This window comes from Choloepus didactylus, chromosome 3, assembly GCF_015220235.1.
Source record: "Choloepus didactylus isolate mChoDid1 chromosome 3, mChoDid1.pri, whole genome shotgun sequence".
NCBI classification, from domain to species: Eukaryota; Metazoa; Chordata; class Mammalia; order Pilosa; family Megalonychidae; genus Choloepus; species Choloepus didactylus.
The window spans coordinates 102,099,627-102,125,854 of record NC_051309.1 but is presented as its reverse complement, the minus strand read 5'-3'; the positions used below and the strand labels follow the sequence as shown (position 1 = coordinate 102,125,854).

Genomic DNA, 26,228 nt, shown 5'->3' with positions numbered 1-26,228 from the left:
GCCCTGAGGTTACAGGACAAGTTAAAATTTACCACTAACTTTAGATAAATGCTTTTTTTCCTTAAGCCCTAAGATCATTAACTGTTAAACGTAAAACTAAATTTAAAATGCTCAGTGAGATAACCACAACATAACCCACATACACTTTCCAATAACTTAAATCCAGTAAATATTTAGATTGGAAAAAAGAATGAGCTGTTGCCAAAAAGAGTATGAGGGCTGAATACATTAAGTGAAAATAATAAGTAATATATGTTTTAAAACACTGAAGTATAAAAATGTAATATTTACAGTTAATACAATAATAATAATATTATTTCATCAATTGTAACAAAGGTATCACACTAATGCAAAATGTTAAAATAGGGAAAATGGGAACTCTGTACTTTCTGCATGATATTTATGTAAACCTACAACTGTTCTAATAAAAAAATTAATATCTCCGATGTTTTGAACATCTTACAATAGATTAAATTTAGCTTTACATTTTAAAAGTAACTCAAATTACAGCTGGGATGTTGCAAGAATCAAGAACACCCACGTTTCAAAACATCTATTCATGATAGCAAATTTAATTTGTATTTAAAAGTACATAAATCATTAAATCACATTAATGTGTTTTCCTGAAAAGTAAGAATATAAGCAAAGAAGGCTAGAAGTCTAACACCTCTTCCAAGTACAATTCTGAAGTTTCCCAAATACCTTTTGTTTGATATCGATAAAACAAGTATATGAAGGCAGAAAAAAATACTACTTACATACAGTTCTCTAGGTTAAGTTTATTTTCTTTTCTACATTGTTACTTCCAATTTGAAACTATTCTGCTTTCAACAGAAGTGTGAGTGTATGTTCATGGATGTGGGGAAGGAGAGATTGTTAAATGAGTTATGATGAGGATCAAACTATTTTCTACTCCAAGAAGAAATTAACAGCAGGGTAGTACTGGTAATGTAATATCACATGGGTCAGAATATTTTTAAGTATCTATTACAGCATTTAATTCTATGAGCCTATACTCTTCCTGGAGCAAGCATCATAAATGCTAATGGTCAAAACTAATTTTGCATCCAACATTGTATTATCTGCACAAAAGTGGAAAACAAATATTTGCAAATACTATTCAACTGGGTTTATAACTTACAGGTTTTTTTGTTATTATATAATCAGTAATTCCATTTAAGACAAACATGCTACATTAAGACAACAGTTTAAGAGCTCTCATAAAATGCCAAAAAATAAGACATTTCAAAAAATGCTGTTTTCTAAAAAATTTTATTTTGAAAATGAAAGATAGATGAAAGATATATCCAACTACCATGACTTCATCAAATAGATTTATGCAACCATGAAAAAACAAACAAGAGTAAGCTAAAGCTAACTAGACTAGGGTAGTTTGCTTTATTCAGCACCCAGCTTTCTCAACATTCTTCTACTGAAAAGGACAAAAAAATGAAAGACGCTTATGTTTCCAATCTAAGAAAATATTATTCAGAATTGTAACACACTGAACTTAAAAAAGAAACAGTGACCGCCAACCTTAACAGGACTCTCTTCTTAGAACAGAGATATCACTTACAAAATGCCAAAAGTACAATAGTCCGATGACGTGATCTCAGCAACATTCTTTCTTATAATTTTTCCCTTTTTGGTATATGTGTCAGGCACTGGGTAAGAGGAACAGCTTTTTTTTAATACACAAACAAAACTAGTGTGTGCTGAGGGAGATACCACAAACATGCAAAGCAAACATTATGTGGGCTTAAGAAGATATCATATTTGTGCATGGTTAATGAAAGATGCTGATGTTTTAAAAAAAAATTTAACTTAAAGCAAGCTCTATCATTTGTGATGGAGAGAACTGATTAAAAAATATAGTTTTTATTATTTGGCTATAGACCCAAGTAAGCCTGAAGAAATTCACAGACACTGGCATTATATTTTTAAAAACATTTAAATGCTTACTTTAGGCAAACTACATATTATATGCTTGGGTTTAACCTATTCAACTAATCTCAGTTGTCTAAAAATAGGGATTCCTAATTTATGGGTAAGTAAGTGAAGTTCTGAGAACTGAAATAACTTGCTCATAGCCAAGAGACCCTAAGTGATGAAGCCAGAATTAGAATTCTGGTGTTACTGATTAGCCTCCCTAAACGAGAAAAACAAGTTTATGCTGCTGTCAAAGCACTGAACTGTCTTTTCTTCTGGAGTAATCCATGGCAAGAAGACATCAGTCTTTACATCAAAAGAATTCATCAATGAAATTTCGGCATATCTTCCCAAAACAGAGGACATGCAACCAACAGAAAAAACTGGCCACGTGTGAATTCATTCCTCATTAAATAAAGGATTACCTTTCATACAGATAATACTTCAAAACAGACAGTGATTAAGGAGAATAAATTAGCATGGCATCATAGTGTGGTGGTAGAGGAGAACAGCTACCAGATATAATATCTGTCCAATGTCAGCTATTCTGTCATTCTGTCAATGTCAAACAGGGATAATCAAAGTATGTACCTGTAATGGGTTAAATGGTAGTCTCCCAACCCTTCCAAATATGTCTACTTCCTAATACCCAGCCCCTGTGAATGTTAACTTATTTGGAAAAAGGATCTTTGCAGATATAATTAAGTAAAGGATCTTGAAATGAGATCATTCTGGATTACTCAGATGGGCCCTAAATCCAATGACAAGTATCTTTATAAGAGACAGAAAAAAAGACACAGACACCTGAAAATGAAGAGGCAAAGCACTAGGGAGGGAGAGACTGGTGTGACATAGCCACAAGGAATGTCAATAGCCACCAGAATCCAAAGGATTCTTCCCTAGGGTTTCCAGGGGAATTTTGGACTTCTGGTCTCCAGAACTGTGAGAGAATAAACTTTTGTTTAAACCATCCAGTTGGTGGTAACCTGTTACAGCAGTCATAGGAAACTAATACAGCACCCAAAGATAGTGTTGATAAGATCTGATGACAGAGTATATGCCAAGGACCTTTCTCTGTAAGTATACAACGAATATTAGTGATTACTATTAATGAATGAACATATATAAGGGGCAGCCATGCTACATATGTGCAAATGGGTGGTGGGGGGAGCACATGTTTTTTCCTTCCCTGTGAAATGAATTATCAAAATGTCCTTAGTGCTCTAGTAAATAAATTTTTTTAATTAGCAACTGTGACTGTTTCACTTTATTTTTAGGGAAGACAGATAATTTTCTCTTTTAATGATTTTCTGCTTTATTTCACTGGCTGGCTTTTTACCAGAAGCCTTGGTAAAAGTACAATTCATTCCTAACCTAATACATAGACAAAATAAAAGGGATTTAAAGATTAAGGGAAGAAGTTGAAACTCAAAAAATAGGGTGGGTTGTTTAATAAAGAAAAGGCAAAGACTCATTGCCCAACAAGTAAATTATTGATGTAAAAGACTCTAGTATGACAGGATACAACTACTGAAGCACAACTATTTCTTCTTCCTATCCAAGAGATACATCAGTCATTTAACAAGTCCATGAAGTCTACTAACCGGATGGGTCCCCAAACTTTCTCTCACTTAGAAGGTAAGATATATCACCGAAACCTCCTTATTTGCTGTTATAGTCGCCTATCAAGGAATAGTAGGACAATGAGAAATAAATGCAAGCCCTTTATAAATCCCCCTTTAAAGCCCAAAATGCAGGGCTTCTGATTTGTATTAGAGCCAAGAACGGTCTCTCAGGTTTTAAATTCCCATTGTCCTGACTCGATTCACTTACCGAAACAACAGATGAAAAAGGAACAGGAAGTGAGAGAGAACACTAGGCCTCTCTCCTGCCTAGAAGACTTGTCACACTTGAGAACAAAAGGTAAAGTAGTGAAAATTTGGAGACTGTGATCTAGCACATTTTACCCAACTCAAATGTGGTCCAATGAAGATCAAGACAGGACCAATCCGGCACAGATTCCAACTGCCAGGGGGTGAGGTGGCACTGAAATGGATAGAAAGGAGTTGTACCCTTCAGGTAGGCAGAGAAGATGTCTGTGGAAGTTTTGTTCTCACAATGGGGAGAGGCATTAGGAAAGAAAGAATTACCTCACTCCCCAGCTGGTAAAGGACAGAGGAAGGGGCTTGGCACATAATCAAGATCTTAACATATTAGGTTATGGCTCCTCAGATAGGGTTATAACATGTAGGCTCCCCCCACAAAACTTCTTGCCAATCTGTGGATATAGTTTAGTGTGGTTTTATTTATATTCACAAACTGGTGCTTATTAGCACATTTCTGTACTTACAGGTGCTTTGATTTCCTAACTTCTTGCTGAAAGTATTGTAAGGAAATGTTCACCCACAGATGCAGTATTCAGTTCAAAAAATATTTTAGCACACATTGTGTGGCAAGTTTGCAGGAAATGTCAGACCATATGACTGTAAACAACAGAAGCATAGCCTTTGCCCTTAGGGAATTTACAGTCAAGTAGCAGATGTCAATGAGGTTTTACATAAATGAAGGTTTATTTTCCTACTAAAGTCAAGATGTTGGGAGATTGGGAGAAAGTATGTAGATACCGGGATTTTCACTGTTCTACAGCTCTAAAGGTAGAAAGCGTGATTGCACTAAGGCCTAGCTCTGACCTTTTCGGTAATCAGGGAGCTGTAGAAATCAGCAGTCAAGATGAATCAATCTTAAAATAGCATAGGAAATGCAAAAGGAAGATGAAGTGTACAATGAAATGACATATGTTTCTCCCTGCATTTTGGATCAGTCTGTTGGCCTTTCTCATCCTGACTTGTGTTACAGGTATCGTACTTACCTTATTTGTCACACTACGTCAAAAACTGCAAAGCAGGGAATGTGTCCTAGATTTTTTGTTTGCTTTTGTTTGTTTGTTTGTTTTTGGTAAGTGCATAGCAATTAATGTGGACTCACACCAACTAACAATCTGACAAATAGTTGTTACATGAATGAATATACACATTATTTATAGGTGGGGAGAAGAAAGAAAAACTAAACAAAACAAACAGAACACAGCTTTAAAAGGTACCTATGCAATAGAACCAAGGAAATTAAAACCATCAGGATAGCTGCTCAACAATGAGTTATTCAACCCAGTTTTGGAACTTGCAGCCCTCACCATCCGAAGAACTTCTGGTCTTCCATCCCAACTCTCTCCTAGCCCATTACCTTGCTCCTATGCTTGGGCAACAATCTGACTGCTCTCCTTTCTCTACCCTACACACATTACATAGCCAGAATATCTGGGTTTAAATCATGGCTGTGTCCCCTCAAGCAAATTATTTAGGCCTTGTTTCCCACCATTGTTGGAGTGGGAGAATAATAAAAGCATCCATATCGCTCTGAGTTCTTGAAAGGATTAAATGAATTATATGTAAAGCATAACCAATATTAACTTATTATTTCTATATCTGTTATTTCTGCACTGCAACAACATTTCAAAGTTTCCCTATTAACTAATGAACAAATTTCAAAACTTTATTTATGGCAACCTAGACCTTTTAAAATCTGACTTCTCCTAACCTTCTAGCTATTTCCCATTCTTCCGTCCCCTCAAAAAAACTACATTTCAGCCATACTGAACCACTCCTACTGGCAAGTTCTCAGAATCAAGTGTGACTTGAATTTTAGTTGTCCTCTCTTGTCTAGAATGCCCCCTTTACTCCTACTGTTGACCACCCAGTGAGTTGTAATTCTATGTTCACGCTTTAACTCAAGCATTATCTCCTGGCAAATCTTCCTTGACTTCTCCCTCTGTGTGTATGTCACCTGTACATACCCACATTCTGAGAATCATCGACCTGTATTATAAAAGTTGTCAGCTGACGTATTTGTTTCTTATTAGTAGCTTCTTCAGCTAAGAGAAGCATTTATTTATCTACCCATTCCTTGCTCCTAGCATACCACTGTAGTTAAATAATTGCTTGCTGAAGAGAGGAAGAAAGGGAGGTAAGAAAGGAGGACATTTTCTTCTTCATACAGTATGGCCTCTTGACCCCAGTCTTCCCCTACATTCCTCCATTTACCACATAAGTCTTCCCTAACCAACAAAGTCAGGCAGCAGCCAAAAGCACACACAATGTACTATTCTGCAAAGGAATTTAGGGGTATAAATTATATATATAGGGAATGAATATATATACACATATACATAAGCCACAGGGAACTTAATTCATCTTGTCACTCATTCACATTTACTAAGGTGTTGATAATATTTTCAAGCTTCTTCAATTTAGGCTTAATTCCAAAATGCAGACCAGCTCATCTCATTTGATTCCTGGAAAAACCAAGTACTTTTTGTTCAATCTCAGGTAACAACTGCTCTTCTCAAAACGTGACTTATGTGCCTTGTATTTTAATCATGGAATCATTTGAACTAGGATCTCTCTCTCTTCTCTAGAATTTCAGCAAACTTTCTCACTGCCCTTAATCTAAAAACTTCCTTTTAATAACCTCACACTTCAGGTGACTGAAGGATGCTACTCTGCTCCTTTCTGCCATCATCATTGATCCCACCTGTGTGGTGGTGTCTGTACTTCAAAATTTTTAAGGACTCTATGTCCACTGAAAGTAACAGAAAAAATCTGCAATTTCTGTAATTCAATTACATACAGGTATTCAAGCTCCAGAAATATATTCATTTGGGGAGGACATTTTGACACCTTTAGGGATTTTGAGGCTGTACCAAAAAAACAAACAAACAAACAAAAAACAAATATAGGAAAATGAGCAACTTAAAGAAAGAAGGGGTTAGAGAAAATGGAAAACATGTTGGTTCCTTCAGCAGTTATATTTACTGTAAACCAATTTACCACTAAATCCAGAATTTCCTCCTCTCCATATAAGATACTGATGACATATCTAAAAGAAAATTGTATCTAGATCACAAAAATAGACGGAGAAAGGAGTAAAGTCGGGTGAACACGCACACAGGGTGGCAAGGTTAAGTTCATGAGCTAACATCTATCTGTTCTTTCTTTTCTCCTCCACTACACACCACCAATTCCAATGGCTTTCAACAAAGAGCTGTCACAGTAGGTATTTTTTAATACAGATCAAAAAGAAATTTCAAAGTATAAATGGAAACAAATGGGGTAAGTGAAAAAAATGGCTTTACTGGTTAATAGTTGGAGTTGCTTCAAACTCTAAAAATGCCATGAATCTATGTAGCCTTTTCTTTATATTTGAACTTAACCATGCATTTCAATTTAACTGAAAAACTTTCACAGATGAAGACACTAAAGCTGCTTTAATTTATCCAGAGAATGCATACATTGGAGCTGCTAAAGGAATGGATGAGGTAACAGTGCTGCCAGAGTATTCTGTAAGCTTCCAAAAAAGCAAAAATGTTCAAAGAGTACTGATTCCTTCCTAGTATTTTCCATGGAATTTTTAAATAACTGGAACATCAAACAAATGTCTCCCCAATTACATCTTTCTCTGCCTCCTATGAAACAAATTTAATGGCAAAAATTCTTATTGTGGTGTATTTGGAAAAGCAAAATAAACTTTTAGATGAGAGGCATTTAAGAAGACTGTGCAACAGAAATATTTAATTCCTTTATTTAAGGAGACAGTTTGATGTTGTAGAAAAATCATTAGGAGACCTGAGATTGAATTCTGGCTTGCCTATTTAAAATTGGGTAACTGAAGTAGTGATTTAATCTCTCTATACAATGGGGCAGTAAATATCTGTCACACTAAGTGCTGCAAAGATTAAATGACTAATGGATACAAAGTTCCTAGCTCAGTACCCTGTTAGAGTAAGAATTTACAGTGCTAATTTACTTTTCCTTAGTATGCTTTACTTACTAAACTCCTACTGAATACTAAAAAACAACACTGAAATTACTTCCATAACAACTTTTAACACTTTTTTCCTTCAGAAGTCTCAGAAGGAAACAAGGATATTGTTAAAATTGATACAAGCTTCTTTAAAGGAAAACATTAAAAAGGAACCCTTTTCTGCATTATACTACAATTATTTCAATAGTAAACATGTATATAGCTATAGAAATTATATGCAAAAATAAAAGGCATCATAGCCAAGTTCCACTAAAGGAACAATTCACTTCTTTGTCACACTAGAGTGAACAGGCTTCTGATTAGAAAATGAAATCTACACGAACATTTTATAATCTTTGTAATCTGGAAAAAAAAGATATTGTCCTATATTTTAGTGTATCAGATTAAAAGTCTACTTTGAAAGAGCCAGTTGAATCAAATGATCAAATAGTTTGTCTTTCAAATATAAAAAATGTTTTTTTTTTTTAGTTTTAAGAATAATGTGGTAATCAAAATATTCTCAGAATAACAAAAACATTCTGGATTTACAAACAGCCCATTATTTCAAAGCACAGTCTATATAACATAATTCCAGTAAAATTAAAGAATCTGGAAAGTCCCTCACATCCATTTTAACAGGATGAACTGCACAGGAAAAAAAAATGCTATAAACTTCAGCCAAAGCAGCCAAGATAGAAGCAGACTCAAATGAAAGAGGTAACTGAATTCAGGAATACCGTCTATGGATTTTTATTATAATATGAAAATGTACCTTACTGTATTACCCAGGAAATTAAAATTCACAATCAAGAAAACAATCAGTGAATGAAAGACTATTTTTCACATGCATTTTAATTTCAGAGAAATACTGTTAACAGGGATCATGGCTGGTAAAAGAAATGATTAGGACTGAAAACATGTGGAGACCTATCATAAAGCTGATTTACTCTGACAATGCAGGCTTTAAAGTACATTAAATAAAAAGTCAACTGCAAAGTTTGGCAGTATAAATACTCCAACACATTTATGTTTTGCACAGCCAATCACACCCATTTACTTTTCAACTCATATATAACCTAAGCTGAATAGTCTTTGAGACTATATTAACAACAGCAGCCACTGGAAACAGTTGGGAATGACTTGAATTTCAACTCTTTCCAAAGCTCTTAATTCTATGAACAAAAACGTTTATTTGGAACTCCAAGGAGACTGCTGCCATTAAATACACAAGAAAGACCAGTTTGTCATTCCTTAGCTCACTAATAACACCTTGTGACTTACTTCTAAATTTATCAGGCAAAGTAGCAGAAATTACTTTTTTTTTAAAAAAAAAGTGGCATTCTCTACAACTCAAGGCAACAAATATTTATTGGGTGTTTTCTCTGTTCAAGTCATGGTGGCAGGCAATGGAGTATGTAATAAATATAACATTGTTTCTTCCCTCAAAGAGTTCGGTGTGATCTTATTACCATTTAATCAGTGTGCATACTATATATTATTCAGCTACTCCTTTTCATATAAGGAAATACTGTGTACTTATTTTAAAACTCTGAAATTAAGCTTTTTTTCTTTTTAAAAATGTCAATAAAAGTTAGGTTAATTTGGTGGACTCCAATGTTTTGAGATAATCATGCTCCTTTTAACCTGTTAATTACCAGATACGGCCAGGAGAATTTTCTCATGCTACATGTGAAGTAAGCATACTTCACTGATTCAGTCTTTTGTGCTAATTATACAGAAATGGATAATAAAAGGTACACAATCACCTCTTTCTGAAACACACACACACACACACAAAACTGCTATCTCTGTAAACAATGTTTTATTGTAACATTTCTCTTCCTCTGTATGCAAAGGCCTGTCTTTTCATGTTTGTGTCTGAAGGTCTAACCCTCAGCTCTCTGTGGATATAGATCTCTTTCTTGGTTTCAGTCTCTTGTTGGTCTCTTTGACTTTGTCTCTCACATACAGGCTGGCCTATCTGTGTATCTATGAACCTAGGTATCTAGGTACTATCTATGTACCTATCTACTTATCCATCCATCCATCCAAGTATCTTGTGCAGTCTCACTCCACCCCCATCTTGAGTTTTTGTGTCCTTCCCTCTTCCTCCGTGTTCCTCCCCTGTACATCTCAGTGTGCCCATGTTTCTTTCTGCTTATGTCTCCCTGCATGATTTTCTCTCTGCATGTCCCTCTTATTGTGTATTCATGTACATTTCTGTATACATCTCTACCTCTCCAGATACTGTCTGGCTCTCTTCCTGGTCCTGTCTCACCTGGTACTCCCTCACTCACCAATAATTTTTTCTCTCTCATCCTGTTTCATCCTCAAACTGTCCTGCTGTGTCTTCCTGTCTCTACAGCCCTCTCCACCTTCATGTTGTCTCTCTATCTCAGTCTCTCATTTCCTATGGGTGTATCTGCTTCCCAGACTCTCTCTCAATTTTCAAGTGGCTTGCAATATTTTTGGCCAGTGATTCCCAATCTGTGAACCACATCTGAGTCAGATGGAAATAGCTGGTACCCTAAGTTTTCAGAAGTGATCCTTGAATTCATCTATGTACAAACACACTTTAAAGTCTATTTAAATCACATATGTATTTTGATTATTAAATATATATATATATGGATTCTACTACATAAATACAGAAAGTTCAATTCTTTATTTAAAAATGCTATACAATATTGATAAAATTGACAGTCACTAAAAATAGAATTATCTTAGTGTAGTAGGGGAAGGATTGCCCATAAAATGTTTGAGATGCAAATTTGTGAGAACAGGTGTAGATCTCAGTTTCACCATGTTGAGTTTGAAGAATCTATGCAACATCCAAATGTGAAGCAGTGTCAACAGCATGATGGGAGCAGAAGCCAGACTACAGTGAGTGAAAGAACAAGGGGAAAGTGAAAAGAGTACATGTAGTTTGAGTCCATACAAGCTAAAAACCTGAGATACCTCTGATGCTTCCCCCTTCCCACATATCCAGACCATTGGCATGGCTTCTAGAATTACTCTTCACATGTTCCAACTTCTCTCGTTTCTCCTCTGTTTTCCATTTCAAGTTCTCACTTATCCAGATTACTGCAATACTTGCCTAACCAGTTTCCTTGCCTCTGGTCTCTCTCCATCTTCTTCCAAGCAATCCCACTAAGTATTAGCCTGAAAAAGTCATCTGATCAAAATTTTTTATAATACCTCAGTATCTAAGACCCTGCAAAGCCCTATTCTAACCTAACCTTCCTTTCACTCTTATCTCTATTTCCAAGTAGTCAACATGTTCATCCCAAGATACACCTGGAGATTTCCCATCTCCACACTATCTCAAAAGGTATTCTTCCTTCTGACATATCTTCCCCAAATATGTTCTCAGCTATTGACATCCTCCTCATCCTTCAAAACTTAATCCAGGTTTTAGCACCTCCATAAAGCTTTTCATTTGAGTGGGATCTTGTCCTCCTTTGAATCTTTGTAACACTTTCTGCTGCTTCTTATCCCAATGAATGGATTATAAACTCCCTAAAGGCAGGGATTAAAAAAAAAAAAAAACCCTTTGTTTCTAACCCTATGGCTTCTAGCCATAAGGCAAATCTGAAGGAATGTGCAAATGTTTTATTCTTTGATGAACATTATAAGATTTTTCAACTAAACCTCAGTAATTAATGAGAGTGTTGATGAAGGGTTCAAATTCTAAGAATATCCTAAAAACACCATCTAAAATTAATAATTTTAACACACTACCCAAGAAATTACTTTAAAGAGAATATACATGAATTTGGTTGGGAGAGTACAAGGGAAACTTATTTTTTGTTTGTCCTTCTGACTTAATCCACAGTAGAAGAGAATTATGCCCATGTTGTTCCTTTAAGGAGAAACCAGAGGATTAGCAGAATAAACAAGGCTAGGCATGTACTGGTTTCTCTTTGCTACCACTCTTCTTGTTGCCAGATGGGCCATAATTAAGACAATAATTCTGAACCAAAGCAACAGTTAGCTGACAGTAAGCATAATGTTCCTATCCATTTCACTCTTAATATTTTTTGTATGTTCATAGTCTTTAAAGAAAGCCTTGAAATAGAGACATAAAGAAGGTGAATGGAAATAACATGGGCTTTGACATTAGAATCCCCACTTTTCAGATCAGTAAATAAAGACAGAGAATTTGAGACTTGCCTGATAAACATAAATCAGTTCAAAGCCTATGCCTTCCCCACGAAACCACTCAACTAAACAATCCTTTCTTCTAACACTTGCATCATCATCTTCCTGACTTTCTCAGGTAACCACCTACCAAGCTTCCCTCTCATTTTCTCTTTATTTTCCTCCAGACACACCCATTTTGTTGCTGGGAAACAAAATAAATATCATCAACTAGAAGTGACTTTGCAATGGATAGCATATTAATACTCATTTATCAATTGAGGAGGGAAGCAGGAAGAAAGGAGAGAAAATTTATCTTAATTATTCCTAGGTTCTTTATCTGTCATTTCATTTAATCTTTATGATAGCCCTACAAGGCAGGTATTACTCTACCCATTTACAAATGGTTAACTGAAACTCAGTTACATTATTTGACTAAGGCCACACAGCTAGGTAGTGGTAGAAACTGAATTTGCACCATGTTTGCCTAATATCAAAGCCCATGTTATTTCCATTCACTTTCTTTATATCTCTATTTCATGGCCTTCTTTAAAGACTATGCACATACAAAAAATATTCTATACACTAGAATTTTCTTTCACAAGAACTATCTCAGCTGTGATCCAAAAAATATTAAAATAAAACTTTAACGTCAAATAAGTCTTTAAATGTACTATTTCCTAGGATTGTTTTTCCAAAGCATTATAAACTGAAATAAATTTCCCTTCAGAGGAACAGATAAAACTTTTACAAGTTAAAAAACTAACCATGAACCTTCAAGATGTAAAGTTCAAAGTATTTGCAAATGAAATGTAAAATATACCCTAACCAGCCCACATTTACCAAATCTACTTATGGTCAAACTACTATAGATGATTTTAAAAAGATGAACTAACTTGAGCCTTCAAGTCCATTTCCAATGATCTTTATCCAAATTGAATTTTTAAAAAAAAGATACATAAGATAAACACTTTCCTTCTTTCTGACTGATTTGCTGATTGCCAGCTATGGTCGCTCTTCCAGTGACTGTTATACTGAGCAAACAGTCCTAAAAAACATGTTTTTAAAAACTCTTGAAATCTTAGTTATTGTTTACTATCCTCTGTTATGAAATATGTATTAGGAGACTGCACTCACTAAATCTGTTGATGCAGCAAAGGGACGTGGGGAGGGCATAGGCTTTGAACTGATTTATGCTTATCAGGCAAGTCTCAAACTCTCTTAAGTCTTTATTTACTGATCTGAAAAGTGGGAATTCTAATGTCTTCCTAAATGTATCATATAGGATTAAATGGTATAATATACGTGAAAAGGCTGTACAAAATAGGTAAGTCAATACAGGCTTGCCCCCCGTTCCCCTTCCTAATAAGCACCACCTCTAATTTTAATGACAGGGGTTGTGATCAGAGCTATAACTCAGTCCCTCTTAAAGATGGTCATGCTCTGACCTAAGAACTAAAAAAAAAATCAAAACCAAAACAAAGACCCAAACAAAAAACAGTAAAAGCTAAATTCCAGAATAGACCTAAAAAAGCATGTGAAATACACCAAGGGGAAAAAAAGTAACCTCAAATGGGGTGATGTGCACCTCCAATTACTAAAGGAAAAGATAATCCAAACAAATTTTTTAATGCACACAAACTGAAATATCCCAAAAAGTAAAAACTTTCACTAAAAAAAATTTATAAAACATTCTAAAATCTTGCCTCTATACTTTTAGTGAAAAGAAATAACAGAGTTGAACCCACAAAGCCAACAGCAAGATGTTAAGCAATCCATTAAAATGAAACAAAAGATGGTAATAGCTTCAGTCTGGCACAACAGTCACTTTTTCTTTTTTTTCCCTGTAATTCAATGTGCCTATTAAATTATTCCAACCTGTCATTCATTATTAGTAGTTAACTGGACTTCAGACAGTTTTTTTTGTTGCTGTTAGTTTGAAGGATGAGAAAGAAGGGGAGGCAGAAAGAGAATATATCAATATTTTTCAAAACTAAACCTTTCTAGATCCTTTCACTTCCAATCATAACAAGTTATACACTAAAAGAAGTCCAAGGAACAAAAAACAAAACAAAGACATGCCACTACCAATAATATAAAAAAATAAAATTAGAAAAGCTATATCTATTATCTTTGATTCCTACAGGATTAATTTAAAAATATAAAATAAGGTCGAATACATCAAGTACTTTTTGATCATTAAGTGCTGACTTACCTTTCACTTTAAAATCATCAGAGTAGTACAAATCACTTTGCTGACCTGGCACACAAAGTTTAAGATAATCCCAATGAAGAAAGTCCAGTTTCCTAATTCTCTCAGCCAAAATAAGCAAAATAATTTAAGTTTGATCTAATAGCAAGCTCTAGGGAACTTATCCATTTACAGCTGAAAAACCAGAACAAGAACCAGAATTTTTATCGCAAAATGGGAACTTATAAATCACCCATGATTTCACTTTATAGTCAAGAAAATTAAGACCGAGAACTTTATTAACTTGCCCAAATAATACAGGTAGTAGCAAGCTTATCTATGTCCTATTTAGAGAATTACTGAAATAAAATGACAGTTAAAAATCTAGTCACATAATTCACTTAACATAATTAATAGTTATTAGACACAAAACTTTAGAAAGTAATTTTCTTCTTTTATAAGCTGAAATGATGTAATTTAAACAATGATCTGCTTTGGCTTAGATCAAAATCATAGGCAAACTGTATTTGATATTTAAAAATAAGCATACTGCTATTGGTCTAATTTCCAAGAGGAAAAATAACTTTAAATATAATTTTTTATTGTCCAATTGTCTTAGAATCAGTTCCAATTGCAGGGAAAAATATTTTACAGTCCTTTCCAAGGATAAAAGAGCAAATTAAAATAATATCTTCCACACCTCCATATTTATTAGATAGCCAGAATATAATGAGTCAAACCTTATTTTTCAGAATATCACAGGACAGCATGTTTGATTTATTGCATGACCCCAAATTTGACTAGATATAATTTATTACAAAATAACCTTAACCTAGTAAGTTACTTTTTCTTATCTAAATCCTATTTAGGATACTGAGGTTGGGCCTAAAGAAGAGATCAAATTAAAATACATATACACACACACATTTTTAAAAATTAATGAATACGTAAGAATAATATTTAACGCAAAAAATTCACAAAACAAAATTGCTGATGATTTTCATTTTAAAACCAACAATGGGCTTTCTCTCTTGCATTCTCCCCTGGGTATTCTTGGATTGAGGTGAGCAGAACTTGGCAGAATTGCTAATCATCCAGCATTTCTATTATGATAGAAGGAAAAAGCAGTGGCATTGCTATTAAGGTTCCTAAGACTAGGGAGACGTTTGGTTGGTTCCTTCTTCTGGCCCTTCTTTCCAATAATAAAATCATTTCTGCCCCAAACCCTGTTCTAGATCTGGGTTACAAGTAGCTGTAACTTTCCAAAGCTTTCTCCATAAAATTTTTATAGGTCCGGGAAAACTTAAATTTGGTTGCAAACATTACAATGACTCACAAGGCCCAACAAGTTCTGTCTCCCTCCAACCCCTTCTTGCTAGCTCTTTGAGCTTGCCTCTTACTACTCTCCCTTCATTCACTGTTCCAGCCACACTGGACTCCAGTGCGTTGGCTCTTCCTTCATCCCCTAGATATCCAATAACCTCCTCAATGAGGTGTTGCTGACAACTCTATTTTTAAATTGCAATTCCCTACCCCTGCACTCCCTCTCCCCCTTATATGCTTTATTTTTACCCTTGACTCTTACAGCCATGTGCCATACTCTTTCTTATTTGTTTATTGTCTCTCTCCCCATTAAAATGTCAGTACAATAATGAGGGTAGAGGATTTTTGTCTTTTGTTCACTGCATATCCCCCAGCATCTACAAGAGTGCCTGGCATATATTAAGAGCTCAATAAATACTTGTAGAATAAATAAATGATCTCAATTTTGGGAAATAATGCTGATGCCTATCAAATCATTATCTATTGGACACCAAAATCACAATATTACACAAATGATGTTAAATACAGATAGCGGGAAAAAAAAACAAAAAACAACAAAAAAACATGGTCTTTGCCTTCAAGGAATCTAGCTAGACAAACAGGACTAATACATATGGAGTAATTATAATACATATGGAGTAATTATGTAATAATATAGGCAGTATTATTAACTGACTAATAACTAAATAGGTCTTATTTGTATATGACTCATGGAATCGGTCTCATTATTCTTGATTTTACCTAATTAAATGCTGAATTGAATGGTAAAAACTATGTCATGTAAGTTTGGAGGAAAAAAAATGAATGAATTGCAAAAGTAGGAAAAGACTATGGGCAATAAATGGGTTTGATATAGGTTTTTTGGATGTGGAAGCATGGATTGATTATCAGTAGGTGAGCATTTCAGATAAAGTGAATTTCATGAGAGGGCATAAAGCAAAAAAAAAAAAAAAAACAGGCATGTGAGGGACAGTGAGAAATTCATCTTAAATGGAATGGAGGATACTGACTGATGAGTAGTGGTAATTTTAAGACGACATCTGGATGGGCCTGGGTTACAAAGAACCTATCCTCTGAGCAAAGTACTCTGGTTAGGATAGAATCTTGTTACACGTGCTGTTGTTGTCCAGCCTGGATCCCTTGGAACCTTTCTGCTAGGTGTTCCCTGAATTGCTGCCAATGGTTCACACCAACAACCTTCTATGGAAGATTGTCTTTGGGCCACAGAGTCCTCCCTCCAACACACATGCACACACACTTTCAGGACAGCTGGTAGCCAATAACTAACAGATGGAGGGGAGAGAATTCAAAATCCCGGCTCCCTTGCCTCAAGGCAGGACAGAATGTGGGGCATTTGTTTTTCCAAGTTCCCTGTTGGATCAAGTTAAGGGTAGACATCACCTGAAACCATGTCCTTGCTCATCTCAGTTTCTTTTGCTTCCTAACCCTGCTTTTCTTACTTTCTTGCAGGTAACATTTGAGAGAATTTCCTTAATTTATCACTTTCACATAAATCCCCATCTCAGGTTCTGCTTCTAGGGAAACCAGACTAAGGCAAATCTGAAAAAGAAAATACTACTGTGATGGTTTGAAGCTGTATGTACCCCAGAAAAGATCATTTTCTTAAAGCTATCCATTCCTCAGGTGCAGACCTATTTGATTAGGTTATTTCAGTCAATGCATGTCCAGGTGGATCTTAATCTTCCTACGGGAGTCCTTTATATGAGATGAAATTCAGAGAAGCAAAAAGAAGAAAAGTGGAGAAAGGACACAGAGAAGCTCAGAGAGAAAAGTCAGAGAAGCCCAGAGAGAAGGACACACAGAAGCTGAGAGAGACAGAAGCTAAAAGAGAGAAACACACAGAAGTGCAGTGGCTCAGGAAGTCACTAAAGCCAGAAGCCGGAAGCAACAAAACCTGGGAGAGAAGAGAGAGACCAGAAGAAGTGCCATGTGCCTTCCCATGTGACAGAGGAGCTGAGGATACCGGCAGCCTGTCTTCAGAGTCCAGGTAACGTCCTGTTGATTCCTTGATCTGGACATTTTCATGGCCTCAGAATTGTAAACTTGTAAGTTAATAATCCTCGTTGTGAAAGCCAACCCATTTCTGGTATATTGCATTTCGTCAGCTTTAGCAAACTAAAACCACCACAAGGGCATAAAGAAAACTCCATGTTCACCAAGAAAAGAGTTACACACAGGGAAAGTACTGCTATAAAGTCAATCAGTTTGGAAGGGGAATTCAGAACAATTGGGCTGGTGAGGAATGGGATGAAGGGGGTAATATGACAGGAAGCCAATTAAGAATGACTCCTCAAAGTTGCATTTTTTCCTTAAAAGGGAAAAGCATTTCTTCAGCAACATTGTTAGCGTTATATCATGAATTCTCTTAAACGCACACACTATCAAAACAGGCTGCCATTCAGAAATATTCAAAAACTTGAAGAAAATTACAATTCATAGCAAGACTCTAAAATTCTTCCTCATATTTTTGGTCCCCAATATCCATACTCATAAATAGGAAGACAAGATTACATAGTATTCCCAAATGTTTATAACAAGTTGATTTGTTAGATTTCGTATTTAAGCAGCTTAAAAGAAACTTTATTAGAGTCAGCAACAGATTTCTTAAATTGGAAATGTACCCAAACAGGGTAACATCTGGTTTTCATCTATTTTTATGAGACCCAGAAGAGTTTTGGGCAGAAAATAGGATACTGGGCACAATGTGAAAACAAGCAGGCTGGTATGAAAAAAAATGATACACAGCCTGGGAAAAGAGCTTATACCCCACATAAATGTTCAATTTTAGAATATGAGAAACAGTCCATAATCACTTGATTTTGTTGTTTTTGTTGTTGTTGTTATTGCTGTTTTATATCTCAGACAAGCTTCCTGACCTCTTGGTTCCCTCTCAAAATTCACACTTAGTAAAAATGCCTACAAATAAAAATGACTGCTTTGCTTTAATTGGAAACAACTTTTGTGTTATATGTCTCAATATATAGAATAGAATGGTACTATCAGAAACAAACTTTTTAGCAATACATTTTTTTCCTCGTTGGTTACATTTCTATACATTAAAATATATAGCTAATTTAAAATACACATAACCTTTGATTCAACAATCCCACTGAATAGAATTTCTTCATTAAAAAAAAATCCCTAAAAGAGGGAACTGGTTGGAAAGCCATGAGACATAAAAGTTGATCTGTAAGAGCTGATACAGTAGTAAGGTTCAGAATAGTGTAAATTTAAATGCAATTTTTTTTTCCTTAGAAGTTGTTTTAAAAATTATTAACAATAGGAAGAGACTCTCGGATCTGGGGATAGACGGCCTGGGATGCCATTAATCTTTACTGTGTATCTCTCTGTATTTTAATTTTCTTACCACATGCATGTAAACCAATTTTTAAATATTTGTTTTTAAATGTTAACAAGAATAATTTGAATAATGGGAATCAGGTAAATTTTATTTCCAAAGATTATATTTTAGCTTTACTGTGTGTTTTGTTCTCAAAAAATTGGCAAGATAAATGATTGTTTTGAATAAAAGTCTACAGAGTACACAAAAGTCAGACTATCCTCTTTATGTTTCAATGACTGAAGAATTTATAGCTTTTCAATAATTTCAAAAAGATCAAAAGATCAAAACTTCTAACTTCAGTATAACCTTGTAAAAAAATTTTTCCTATTTAGGTGTAAGATCAAACTATACTCATTTAGACCAGTGCATACAATTTATCCTATATAAATATTTTAAATATCAATCTCTAGAACAGCAGTAGCACAAAAAAGAAAAGCACTTTCCAAAGTGCTTTCCAGAGAACACTAGTACCAGGAGAGGATCCAAGAAAATCGGGTTCTATAGCCAACTATGAGGTACCATATATTTCATCCCCCACTTGAAAATTAACAATTAACCAAAAATTATGAAAGACTATGAGATGGTTTGGAGAAAAAAAAAAGGGTGTTTTCCAAATTTAGCAAAATATAGAGTACTTTTGTACTCATCAAAAACAAGACTTGTTTAAAACTCTCCATAGTCCTCTGATAAACGACCAAGCCACATTCCTTATAAAACCTCAAGGTTCAAAGGTATCTCTCAATGGACCTCTCTCCATTCCCTATTTCTCCTCCTTTTCCCTGAGATGAAGGTATTAGGATACCCTAACTTCAGAATTCAAGAATCACAGGGAAGTTATTAAAATATTATTCTTGATCCTTAAGTCCACAAATTCTGATTCAACATGGAAATCAGTATTTCTAACAAGTACTACAAGTGATTTCAACAAGGTCAAATGCTGGGAACCTCAAAATGCCTGATATATTATAATCAATGAGAGGATTAACTATTTTAAAATTGAGGCCAGAGTAACTTTAAAAAGATAAATAATGCCAGTTCAGAAAATCCAGCCTTCGAGTGAGTATATTTAAAAAATTGTTTTTTTTTTTTTACTCAGGAAAAAAAGACAAAGAAAAGCCAAATTATTTCCTAAAAGATATCCTCCATTATACTTCCCAGAATATAAAGGTTGAGAGTTTCACCCTAAAATAAGAATTTTTATTCTGAACTACACAGAGAAGCTTCAGGGACTCTTCAATTCTCTGAAACTGTACACACAAGTTTTTGAGTGAGTACATGCCTTGTATTGGGATAAAACTAATACCTTTCACCAATTCTCATACTACTCAATTACTGAATTTAAGAGCCATTACAATTTTTATTATCTGAAACAATGTCTAGAAATTGCATCTTAATTAATGCCATGAAACACACACACAAACACATTCTTCAGTGTTGTTCTCTCTCTCAGAGCCAAACAAAAAGTAATTTACCTTTGCAGAGTCATATTCAAAGAGCCAGTACAACCCTTAATCTTGTTCTGGGCTTCAAGATGAGTCATTCCATGTGCACTTATTCCATCAATGCTGACAACCACATCACCTATTCTTACATTTGCCTGGGATGCCTTGCCGCCATCTTTCAGCTGTAATGAATATATTTCATTAGGAGTGTCACTCTTTAAAAAGTAAATAAAAATGAAAACAGGTGATAAATCATACTTTTGCTTATATCAAAATAAAAGTATATTAATATAATCTTAGAGTAATACAAGGACCTAAAAAAATTATTTTGCTTAACATGTAAAGTTAAAATTCAAATGATTTTCATGTTTACTTTCTCTAAATTCTTATTTGCTCCATAAAAAAATACATAAATTTTGAGAAAGGTCTCTTGCTTAATTTCTCCATCTTTAAATTATGCAACAGTGTGTTTATTATAAATGAAAAAGAGAAAAAGCCAAGGAAATTTCACATTTTAGCAGGACCCAAAAAAAAAAAAAAAGGCAATCTGAATGGGGTACTTTATACCCTCCTAGAAATAATTTTTTTAAAACTCTTTAAATAGCTGTATTTTTGTTTAGCACAAAAGGTAAGATAGAGGGAGTATCTATAGAACAATCTTTCCTGTTAACTCAAGTTCATATCAAGTGTGTGAGAGACTGAATTCTTTTAGATCACAGGCCCAAATATTTTTTAAACTGGGTGTGCTTCCTGCTTCAAGACTTTAACAGGAGGGGAAAGAAACTAGTTTTGTTCAGGGCTGCCAAACTTTCTGTGCATCCCAATCTTCAATCCCCAATCTTTGTTCTCTTGTTCAAAAAAATTTTCCATGTGTTTAGATGATTACTTAGTTCAATCTTTTGCAAATTTCATGCGCGTGTATTTCACTGCTCCAAAAGAAGCAACAAATATAAAATTACAGTAAAATGATATTTGATATAACTTTCAAATATATACCTAGAAACTTGAGAAGTGCAAATCAAAAGATACTACTCTAATTTATATGATAAAGTCAGCATACGTACAAGTAGATCACACCGAATATTGGGGTTTCTGAGACCAGGCCCAAAAAAGAAAGAAAGAAAATAACCAGTATTCCTCTAATACTTAAAACTAAAGAATTTGGAAAACATTTTACTAAACTTACTTTTTGATCAAAAAAGAAAAAAATCCCTCAACTTACTGAATAAGAACTGAGTGTTAGATGTCATAATTTGGAGGCAAAGGATTAAATACAAGTAAAGATTATATCTTCACTTAGGTTCTGGTTATCATCAGTGTTCAAGTTATTTCCTTAAAAAATCATCATCAGGAGAAGGCGGGGCAAGATGGCGGAGTGATGAGGAGCAGAATTTCGTCTCTCCCCTAGAGCAGCTGGCAATTACCCAAGAACTATATGAAACAGTGTTTTCGGGGTCTCCAGGAACCAGTCACACATTGGACACAAGTTTGGAATTGGAGGAAAAGCTGAGATCGCAGTGAACATTGCTTCAGTCAGCCACACCCCTGACAGGATCACAGTCACCAGGAGAACTAAAGGCTCCACACCTCCTTACACTGGTGGGGGAGCTGCGGGCTGGCCAGCGCCACCTGCTCGACAGGAGAGGGAAAGCACCAATTCTAAAGGCCTCATAGGAGGGCCTCATTCTCAGGAAAACTCCATACCCTCCCACTGAGACCTGGGCCTCACTAGACTGGGAAAATCTGACTAGGGTCGACCATATCTGAGGAGACCCACTCACAAAAAGGTTACATAGAGGCAGAGCAAGAAACAGAAAAAACAAGAGGGGAAAAATTCTGATCAACTAAATAGAACCTAAGTTAGAGGTCTAGAATAAGCTGAACTGAATAACAGAGGCCAGAAAACAAAGCCAACCAACAAGAAAACCACTAGGTAAAAGACAGAAAACAAGCTCCAAAATAAACTAATCAAGAGAATCAGATGCCTAGACAACTTAAGATAACAAGCCATACCAGGAAACACGAAAACATGGACCAGCCAAAGGAACAAACTAATAGCTCAGCTGAGACACAGGAGTGGAGGCAACTAATGCTAAATAAATTTGATGAAATGAAAGAAGATATAGCAAAAGAGCTGAAGGATATAAAGAAGACACTGGCTGACCATAAAGAAGAATTCATAAACTTAAAAAAACAAATGGCAGAACTCATGAGAATGAAGGCCACAATGGAGGAGATGAAAAACACACTGAAGGGACACAACAGTAGATTTGAACAGGCAGAAGAAAGGATCAGTGAACTGGAAGACAGGTCATTCGAATTCATACACACAAAAGAACAGATGGTGAAAAAAATGGAAAAATATGAGCAGGGTCTTAGGGAGCTGAGTGACAACATGAAACGCACAAATATACGTGTTATGGGTATCCCAGAAGGAGAAGAGAGGGGAAAAGGGGCAGAAAGAGTAATAGAAAACATATTCACTGAAAATTTCCCAACCCTTATAAAAGACAGAAAATTAGAGATTCAAGAAGTACAACTCACCCCAAATAGAATAGATCCCAATAGACCTACCCCAAGACACTTACTCGTCAGATTGTCCAATGTCAAAGACAAAGAGAGGACTCTGAAAGCAGCAAGAGAAAAGCTATCCATCACATACAAGGGAAAGTCAATAAGACTATGTACAGATTTCTCTGCAGAAACCATGGAGGCAAGAAGACAGTGGCATGATATACTGAAGATACTTAAAGAGAAAAACTGCCAACCAAGAATTCTATATCCAGCAAAACTTTCCTTCAAAAATGAGGGAGAGATTAAAACATTTTCAGACAAACAGACACTGAGAGAGTTTGTGAATAAGAGACCGGCACTACAAGAAATACTAAAGGGAGTGCTACAGGCTGATAGGAAAAGAGAGGAGAGAGAGAGTTGGAGAAGAGTGCAGAAATGAAGATTATCAGGAAAGGTAAAAGGAGAGGAAAAAATAAGATATGACATATAAATTCCAAAAAACAAAATGGTAGTAGAAAGTACTGCCCTTACACTAATAACACTAAATGTAAATGGATTAAACTCCCCAATAAAAAGACACAGACTGGCAGAATGGATTAAAAAACAGGACTCATCTATATGCCGTCTACAAGAAACTCACCTTAGACACAAGGACAAACATAGACTGAAAGTGAAAGGTTGGAAAAAGATATTTCATGCAAACAACAACCAGAAAAAAGCGGGAGTAGCTATATTAATATCAGACAAGTTAGACTTCAAAAGCGAAACATTTAAAAGAGACAAAGAAGGACACTATATATTAATAAAAGGGTCAATTCATCAAGAAAACATAACAGTCATAAATATTTATGCACCAAACCAGAATGCCCCAAAATTCATGAGGCAAACACTGCGATCACTGAAAGGAGAAATAGATACCTCTACAATAATAGTTGGAGACTTCAATACACCACTCTCATCAATGGATAGAACATCTAGACAGAGGATCACTAAAGAAACAGAGATGTTGAATTGTATGATAAATGAACTAGACTTGACAGACATTTATAGAACACTACATCCAACAACAGCAGTATACACTTTTTTCTCAAGTGCTCATGGAACATTCTCTAGGATAGACCACATGTTGGGTCACAAAGCAAGTCTCAACAAATTTAAAAATATTGATATTATACAAAACACTTTCTCAGACCACAATGGAATGAAGTTGGAAATAAATAAAAGGCAGAAGGTCATAAAATTCACAAACATATGGAGGCTAAACAACACCCTCTTAGAAAACCAGTGGGTAAAGGAAGAAATTACAAGAGAAATTAGTAAATACCTCGAGGCAAATGACAATGAAAACACAACTTATCAAAACTTATGGGATGCAGCAAAGGCGGTGCTGAGAGGGAAATTTATTGCCCTAAATGCCTATATTAAAAGAGAAGAGAGAGCAAAAATTGAAGAGTTAACTGCTCACCTGGAGGAATTAGAGAAAGAACAGCAAACTAACCCCAAAGCAAGCAGAAGGGAAGAAATAACAAAGATTAGAGCAGAAATAAATGCAATTGAGAACAGGAAAACAATAGAGAGAATCAACAAAACCAGAAGTTGGTTCTTTGAGAAAATCAATAAAAGCGATGGACCACTGGCTAGGCTAACAAAAAAAAAAGAGAGAGCAGATGCAAATAAATGCAATCAGAAATGGGAAAGGAAATATAACTACCGACCCTGCAGAAATTAAGGAGATAATGAGAAGATACTATGAGCAACTATATGCTAATAAGCTAGACAACTTAGATGAAATGGACAACTTCCTAGAAAAGCATAAACAACCAACATTAACTCAAGAAGAAATAGATGACCTCAACAAACCAATCACAAGTAAAGAGATTGAGTCAGTCATCAAAAAGCTCCCAAAAAGGAAAAGCCCAGGACCAGATGGTTTCACATGTGAATTCTACCAAGCATTCAAGAACGAATTAGTACCAATCCTGCTCAATCTCTTCAAAAAAATTGAAGAAGAGGGAAAGCTACCTAACTCTTTCTATGAAGCCATCATCACCCTAATACCAAAACCAGGCAAAGATACTACAAAAACAGAAAATTATAGACCAATTTCTTTAATGAATATAGATGCAAAAATCCTCAACAAAATATTCGCAAATCGAATCCAGCAGCACATTAAAAGAATTATACACCATGACCAGGTGGGATTTATTCCAGGTATGCAAGGCTGGTTCAACACAAGAAAATCAATTAATGTAATACACCACATCAATAAATCAAAGCAGAAGAACCACATGATCATCTCGATTGATGCAGAAAAGGCATTTGACAAAATTCAACATCCTTTCCTGATGAAAACACTTCAAAGGATAGGAATAGAAGGGAACTTTTTCAATATGATAAAGGCAATATATGAAAAACCCACAGCTAACATCACACTCAATGGGGAGAGACTGAAAGCTTTTCCTCTAAGATCAGGAACAAGACAGGGATGCCCACTATCACCACTGCTATTCAACATTGTGCTGGAAGTTCTAGCTAGAGCAATTAGGCAAGAAAAAGAAATAAAAGGCATCCAAATTGGAGAGGAAGAAGTAAAACTTTCACTATTTGCAGATGACATGATTCTATATGTAGGAAATCCAGAAAAATCTACAGCAAAGCTACTAGAACTAGTCAATGAATACAGCAAAGTAGCAGGCTACAAGATCAACACGCAAAAATCTGTAGTGTTCCTATACACAAGTAATGTGCAACAAGAGGAGGAAATCAAGAAAAAAATCCCATTTACAATAGCAACCAAAAGAATCAAGTATTTAGGAATAAAATTAACCAAGGACACAAAAGACCTTTACATAGAAAACTATAAGAAACTGCAAAAAGAAATTGAACAAGACCTCAAAAAATGGAAGAACATACCATGTTCATGGATTGGAAGACTAAATATAATTAAGATGGCAATTTTACCTAAACTGATTTACAGATTCAATGCAATACCAATTCAAATCCCAACAACTTACTTTACAGAAATAGAAAAACCAATAACTAAATTTATTTGGAAGGGTAAGGTGACCCGAATAGCCAAAAATGTCTTGAGAAAGAGGAGTGAAGTGGGAGGTCTCACGCTACCTGACTTTGAAGCATATTACAAAGCTACAGTGCTCAAAACAGCATGGTACTGGCATAAGGACAGATATACTGATCAATGGAATCGAATTGAGTATTCAGAAGTAGACCCTCACATCTATGGACAACGATCTTTGATAAGGCAGTGAAGCCGAAGCAACTGGGAAAGAGCAGCCTGTTCAATAAATGGTGTTTGGAGAACTGGATATCCATTTCCAAAAGAATCAAAGAGGATGTCCATCTCACACCTTACACCAAAATTAACTCAAAGTGGATCAAAGACCTAAACATTAGCACCAAGACCATAAAACTCTTAGAAGAAAATGTAGGGCAATATCTTAAAGATCTT

General features: G+C 35.2%; 1 protein-coding gene across 4 annotated transcripts in view; it reads right to left on the bottom strand.

Moving 5' to 3' along the window:
• Window positions 1-26,228, bottom strand: part of PDLIM5 (PDZ and LIM domain 5) — a 251,147-nt gene that overhangs the window by 132,408 nt on the left and 92,511 nt on the right. For all 4 annotated transcript variants that reach the window (XM_037830279.1, XM_037830275.1, XM_037830278.1 and 1 more), the window contains exon 3: window positions 20,276-20,427. In XM_037830279.1, coding sequence (XP_037686207.1) covers window positions 20,276-20,427 — 152 coding nt within the window. The remainder of the gene's footprint in view (window positions 1-20,275; window positions 20,428-26,228) is intronic.